The 7,516-nt window shown below is 44.8% G+C and overlaps 1 protein-coding gene across 1 annotated transcript; it reads right to left on the reverse strand.

Moving 5' to 3' along the window:
• On the reverse strand, positions 1-5,187 carry LOC110381771 (EP300-interacting inhibitor of differentiation 3). The gene is made up of 7 exons (XM_049848259.2): positions 4,949-5,187; positions 3,959-4,069; positions 3,343-3,461; positions 2,713-2,879; positions 1,699-1,892; positions 1,145-1,257; positions 1-391 (listed from the first exon to the last, which is right to left on the reverse strand). Exons 1-7 carry the CDS (start codon positions 5,049-5,051, stop codon positions 338-340), a joined length of 861 nt encoding a protein of 286 aa, XP_049704216.2. The 5' UTR covers positions 5,052-5,187; the 3' UTR covers positions 1-337.
• Between the last annotated feature and the right edge of the window lie 2,329 nt (positions 5,188-7,516).

Raw genomic sequence — 7,516 nt, forward strand, 5'->3', positions numbered from 1 at the left:
TAAAAATATAAAATCTTATATTTATTTGTTATGTCACTTATAGAACAATCACAGAAGTGGAGGTTAATTATTATAACAGATTTGTCATTTGAACATCTTTGGCAGTCTTTACAGGTAGTCAGAAGCATGTTAGTCTGACACCAGTCTAAGGTATCGGGTGCCCGGGTAACTGGGTTGAGGAGGTCAGATAGGCAGTCGCTCCATGTACAACACTGGTACTCAGCTGCAACCAGTTAGACTGGAAGCCGACCCCAACATAGTTGGGAGATGATGACACAACAATCACAAAAGTGGAGATTAATTATTTAACAGATCAACAAAAATACAATAGTTTACGTTATTTCTTCAGCACCATCAATGGCTTGCGGATGTCGAACGCTTTCACCAAGTCCTGTGGAGAGAAGAATAATTAATCTATACTAATATTATAAAGAGGAAAACTTTGTTTGTTTGGTTGTAATGGATAAACTCAAAAACTACTGGACCGATTTTAAATATTCTTTCACCATTAGAAAGCTATATTATCTGCGAGTAACATAGGCTATATTTTATCCCGGTGCGGACAGTTGCTCCCACGGGGAAACGACTAGTATTATTATAAAGCTACTAGTGTTTAGATGAAATATAGGCCACTTTTTTATCCGAGTGCGGGTATTAGTTGCCTCCAGAAGCGGATGAAACTGCGTGGGACAGCGTGTATCAATCCTACAAATATTAAAAATGTGAAAGTTTGTGAGAATGTATGGATGTGTTTGTTATTATTTCACGCAAAAACGGCTGGACCGATTTGGTTGAAATTGGCATGTAGACAGGTAATACTCTGGATTAGCACATAGGCTACTATTTATCAACACAACATTCGGGCGAAGCCGCGAGCGGAAGCTAGTATAGATTAAAGCAGATGACGATGGCCCAATGGTCACCATGCCGGTTTGATTCCCGGTTCGGAAGATATTTATGTGATGAGCATGATTGTTGGCCGAGGTCTGGATGTTACAATATGTATATATGCAGGTATATTTTTCAGTTGTGTTAGCACCCATAACGAAAATTAATTAATAACTGACCCTGAGGCTAACCAACTAAATGAAAAGGTGTCCCTATATACATAGTGTGTACATATTACATGGTTAGTATAGTTTACCTGCCACCGCTGCATGTCGATGGAGACGATGAACTGCTTCTCGTCGTTGATGTCTCTGCGCTCCTGCTGCGTCGACGACACCGGCGTGATGAACGGCAAGCCGTGCTCCTCGTCTGACAAAATCAAAATGATTTTTTTTTTATTCAAACTTGCCTGCCAAACAGCACTTTTTGAACGTCAGGAATTTACAAAACACCGCCCTAAAATGCCCGTAATTCAATATTCTTTATTCCACATAGTAAACCCATACCACATTAATTCTGGTTTTAAACGAGGCGAACATGGAGGGAGATGGATCAATCATTTTTGTATCCCCATTTCTATCCCTAAATAACTTCTGGCTCGTTTCGCTAGCTATTTCATAATATTACCATCTCTTTAATTATTACTTTAGAGTTTTGCTGAAAAATACTCAGTCCTCAAACTAACAAAAAAAATTGCGTCAGTTTTTTCCCTAAATTAATCCAGGAATTGTAAAAAAATGCTATCGCTAGAGGGAAAGATTTTTTCTGATCTGTTGAGGTCAGATTATGATGATGATATAAAATGATTACCTAACTCCACGGCGAGCATGCCATCCTTGACGAGAAAGGAGACATGGTAGATGTTCTCAACGCTGCGACTGAAACTGTCCGGGTCCAGCACACAGTGGAAATAGCTGAGCGCTCTCTGATGCTGTTTGTACCATTTGGTGATGAACCGGTTCACTCGGGACACCATATTTGAGCCTTCTTCGGTTTTTTCTAGCCTGGAATTTTAAAGATATAATTTTAATATGTCTATGTATTTGTTTTGTATGTACTTGTATTTTTTATTTTCATTGAAATAATGACATGATTTTAGTTGTGTGTTACTTTTTAACCATCAAAATTGTTTAAAAACCGGTGCGAGACATACAGGGTTCTGTACGATCTATCACAGTTCATGAGGTAGCCTGATCACGGACGGACGGACGAACGGAGGGTAGCAATGTCTTACTAATAGGTCCCAGTTTAAGGAAGCTTAAAGGTGCGTTTTGAATGTTACCTGCCGACTGCAACTACCGACCGCAGTTGCAGCCACTGCATAAAATCGTCCATTTCTGAGGGCGACTGCAAACGCTGCTGTCGCTTTGATCCAAAACGGTTTCATGTAAATACATACAAACCAGTAGTGCAGCTGCGGCCGACTTCATACAGACCTTCATGCAGAAGTAGCCACAAGCCCAAATTCCATTTAATTACTACTAACGAGGCAGACCCACCATAGCAAAAGTGAAACTTACTTATCAACAGTCTCCGGGGCCTTCAACTCGGCAAGCTGTTGTCTTTGCACCTGTCTCCTCGCGCGAGGCCTCTGCTCCGGCGGCGAGGGGGAGAACGAACACGTAGCTATACACCGGCAAAGAGGCAGTTAAGCACCATACAGGACACATACTTATCAACAGTCTCCGGTGCCTTCAACTCGGCGAGCTGTTGTCTCTGCACCTGTCTCCTCGCGCGAGGCCTCTGCTCCGGCGCCGAGGGGGAGAACGAACAAGTAGCTATACACCAGCAAAGAGGCAGTTAAGCACCATACAAGACACTCACTTATCAACAGTCTCCGGGGCCTTCAACTCGGCAAGCTGTTGTCTTTGCACCTGTCTCCTCGCGCGAGGCCTCTGCTCCGGCGCCGAGGGGGAGAACGTTCCGAACACGAAGCTAAACGCCGGCGCCTCCGAGGGGAAGGCGAACTGCCAGAATGATGGGTTCTGACGCTGGAAATGAGAGAATGGAGGTGTTAGAGTGAGAAAATAAGAGGGAATGCGTTTGTGTTTTCACTATCTTAGATTAATAGCAGGCGGTATGGGACTCATCATCATCTCCCGAATCTTTTCCCAATTACGTTGAGGTCGGCTACCAGTAACCGAATGCAGCCGAGTACCAGAGCAAGTACATAAGAGTGTACATAAGGAAGTACATAAGAGTGAACATAAGGGTGTAAATAAGAAAATAGATAAGAGTGTATATAAGGAAGTATATAAGAGTGTATATAAGAAAGTACATTAGAGTGTACATAAGGAAGTACATTAGTGTACATAAGGAAGTACATAAAGGTGTTCATAAGGAAGTACATAAGAGTGTTACAGAGAGAGAAAGAGTGTTTTGGATGCATCTAGCACTTGTAATAGGATATATAAACCCTTGACTTTGACGTTATAAAAATATTAGTTAACTTACAATATGCTGTGCCAATTCATGCTTATCATAAGTGTTAACATTCCCACTGACAGCTTCAGAGCATCTGATAGCTAGGTTGCTGGCCGCGTGAAGTACTCGGGAGTCTAAGTAGCCTTCACCTGGAATAGGAATTTATAGGATTTATGGAAGTTTTAATGTAGGAGTTAACGATAAAGAAGTTAACGGCATTTATCCAAAACAGGCTGAAAACAGCACTTTTTGAAGGTCAAATTTACAAAAGACAACGCCTACCTTGCCTGCAATCCAAAACGCCCATTCTTCCATACTACCTGTAGTTTTAGTGGGAAAAAGTAGTGGGATAGAATCCCCATCAAAACAATTTTGTGTGTATGGATTCAAAAACTGTGTTAAAAATGTCATTACACAAAATTATAAACATATTGGATGGTCCTTGTATTTTCAGTTGCAACAAGCCTCATATCAGTGTTGCCTTTTCCCAACTATGTTAGGGTTGGCTTCCAGTCTCTCCGAATGCAGCTAAGAACCAGTCTTTTACAAGGAGCAACTGCCTATCTGACCTCCTCAACCCAGTTACCCGGGCAACCCGATACTCCAAGGCTAAATAGATGATATCTTATTCATGTTAGTGACTTACCAGGGTGTCTAGCACTCTCTTCAAGGCCTCCCTCAGCTCTCAATGCTTTCACCTCGCTCACGGCCCTGGCTGTCTTGTCAATACGATCCTCATTGTTACCGGTTTCATCCTCTGTAATGTTATAACACTCTATATTAATATGATAAAAATGAAATATTTTTTGGTTGTTTGCTTGGTACAAGCTTAGGCTTAGGAGTAAGGTACTACTGATACTGACCTGATTAAACAAATTGGTTAGTTGGTAAATGAGTATAAAGGCTACATTTTGTAGGAATATGGGAAGTAGTTCCAAAGGATGTGGGTGAAACCGTAAGAAAAAGCTAATTAATATTATAAATGTTAAAGCTTTCTGCCAGTTTGCAGTGTGGTGCATCTGGCATGTGGGTGAAACCAGGGGATTTGTATAAAAATTGTTGATTTGGTCTTTTTTCAAACTTGCTACAACTTCTTTTAAGAAAACTGTTTTTTGAGTGTGGGCCATCCGCCCCTATTGATTGTGACCCACTGACCACTTTGTTTTATATATTAATAACTTCCCTGTCCCATAAGTCATATGTGATACACACTGAACTATTGTGTCTACATTGTGGACAGTGAAGTGGTTAACAAGTACTTGATACAGATTATTAGGTATCTACTTATACAGAAAGTAAATAAGTAACTATGAGTAAGTATGTAAATATAAACTACACTTTTGATAAGTATTATTTTGCTATTTGTAGGAAGACTACCAAATAGAAAGTGTGTTTAAATGAAACCCCTTGGTAATTTAAAAGTTATTAACGGTAGTAGTAGTATAACAAAAAGACAATCTTTATAATATTTTTGAAAATCTGATATCTGTAATTGTCAATACAAACTTTCCTATTGGATCAATTTATTTACTACCAAGTAAATGAAGAAATAGAGGAACACGTGACAGTATATTTACAATAGGGTTATTGCGTTATATACGATATTGATAATTGTTATCTTTGTTTTAGTACTTACCTAAAGTGGATAACTTCTCCAAAATCGTCCGGTATCGCAATTTTCTGTCGTGACTACCAGTCATACTGGATCTGGACATCTGTGAACTGTTCCTTGACGACATCTTACAATAATTTTGGTCCTTTTCTGGTTAAAATTCTGATCTGCAGCAACTGTATATGATTTGTTTACAACTTTTTTGCAAATGATTGCCGCCCAAAAACAACTTTTACAACGCCATCATAGATTTCATTCATCTTAGTGTGTTCGAAGTACCTAATCTATTTTCTTTGGTCTGTCTAAGCAGGATTAGGTTTTAAGATTATCTTGCATTACGTTAAAAATATAATTTAATATTTTAAAATTCAGTTTGTTTATCAAAACGCATCTTTTTTTATTAATAATACTGATTTTAATTATATAAAATTTTGTTGAAATTATAAAGTAAAAAAACCGCAAGGGCGGTGATATATAGTTTCAAAACGCACCTTGCTAGTGTAATGTTGCCAGCATTACTATTTCACTCTTTATAGTAGTTTGAAAACTACTAACAGTTCGCAACAACCGCAGTCGAAACAAAAACTAAGTTTTCTCCTTTCTTATATGAAAAATATATATATATATATATATATATTTGTCGGCGTCAGGATCCGGCATCGTTAAATAAAACAAAGGGGTTCTCACACAATCACTTGGTTTATTCCAATTAACACAATATTAGTCACTACAATTATTTATCACGAATTTGTGGGAGGTGTGCACTCGGCAACGGTCGGTGAACGAATGACCCGAGTCGTCTCAGTGGTATTCGCTGCGCCCCCGCAAGGGGGCGCGGCTGGCGGGCCACAGGGCTATGCCCCTTTCCCGCGGGATCCAACCGCTGCCCGTTACTACGGGCAGGTCCTTGGATTGCCGATATAGGCGCGGCAGGTTAGGACAGCGTTTGTGCGACGCTGCCCTATGTGTTAATATGTCGTGTGTTTGTTTGCAGGTGCGCTGGCGGCAGCACATTGCCGCTTCTTCACGGCATCTCGGCGGTCAGTCCCCGCCAGGTGAGACCCCCGGTTACCCGGGGGAGGCCCGGTGGGTGACGACCAGCGACAGAGACGCCGGCTCTGCGCCCCTTAACAACGGGTATGCTAGACCCGCGACTGTAACGCTTCCAGAGCTAGCCGGTCACGCTCCAGCCGACGGGCCGATTATGTATGTATGAGCGGCTTGTATGTGTGTGTACTGCCGCTCAGTGTGTGCGCCACCGTGTGCGCGCTTGCGCGACACGGTATTGCGTGAGTACAATGTTGTGGAGTCGTGATTGTGTGGCGGGTTGCGTCGTGCCTATATTAACCTAGCACACGACGCTCGCCGAATGTATATCGTGTATGTGGAGTGTCTGTTGTGTGAGCTGGCTGTGTGTAGATGGGTGCAGCCAGCTCGGGTGTCGTCAGTCCGGTGGTGGCGGCACGTCCGGCAGGAGGTCGCGCGGTAAGGCCTTAGCGTCAGGCGGGCGCGCGTGCAAGGGCGCCAGGTGCTTGACGTGAAGCCAAGCAGATGCGTCTGCACGCGCGAACATGCCCTCGCTGAGCCGGCGCACGAACTCGTCCAGGCTCTCCATCTTAAGGTCCCGCTGGAGGACGTCGTTCCTGACATAGCGGGGAGCTTGTGCGATGAGCCGCAGGCATGCGTTCTGCTGTGAGCGCAGCGTCTTGCGGCTCCTCTCGCTAGTGAGGGCGAACCAGGCTGGGGCGGCGTACGTCAGTACCGGCCGGATGTACGTCTTGTACACCGCCAGTTTGGTACGCAGCGGGAGGCGGGATGAGAGCACTGGTTTGAGCAAGGCGCGGGCTACCCTGCCCTTACCGGCGACCTGCCGGACGTGTGCAGCCATGGTGAGGCGCCGGTCGATGGTGACGCCCAGGTACTTGACCCGGGGCGACCACTCGATCTCGGCGCCTTGTAGTGCCAGTTTGGGTGGTCGTGCGGGGCCGCCCCCGATGAGAATCGCCTGCGTCTTACCCACGTTCACCGACAGCCGCCATTTGGACAGCCACTCGGGGAGGAGGTCGAGGACACGCTGCATTTTGACGATCGCGTGCTTCGCGCTCATCGACGTCGTGATGTACGCGGCGTCGTCAGCATACAGCGCAAGTGTCGAGTCCTCCGCCGAGGGGATGTCGTCGGTGTACCGTGAGTAGCAGACGGGCGAGAGGCAGCTTCCCTGCGGCACTCCCGCTCTCACCGGGCGCGCGCTTGATAGCGCGCCGTCGACCACCACACGTATTGTGCGACCTGTAAGGAAACTGGAGATCACCTGTGTTATGCGGCGGGGCGTATCCGACATGGAGATCTTGTATATGAGACCGGGGTGCCAGACCCGGTCAAAAGCCTTCTCCATGTCGAGGAATACTGCAACCGCGTGTTCACGCCTGTTCACCGTGTTGGCGAAGTGGTGCAGTACCCTCGTCAGCTGGAGCGTCGTGCTGTGTTCCGCCCGAAACCCGTACTGTTCTGGGCGCGGCGTCAGGTGCGGGGTGAGGTGTCGCAGCAGGAGCAGCTCGAACACCTTGGAGATGGTGGGCAGGAGAGTGATGG

The sequence above is a fragment of the Helicoverpa armigera genome, chromosome 30 (genome assembly GCF_030705265.1).
Source record: "Helicoverpa armigera isolate CAAS_96S chromosome 30, ASM3070526v1, whole genome shotgun sequence".
NCBI classification, from domain to species: domain Eukaryota; kingdom Metazoa; phylum Arthropoda; class Insecta; order Lepidoptera; family Noctuidae; genus Helicoverpa; species Helicoverpa armigera.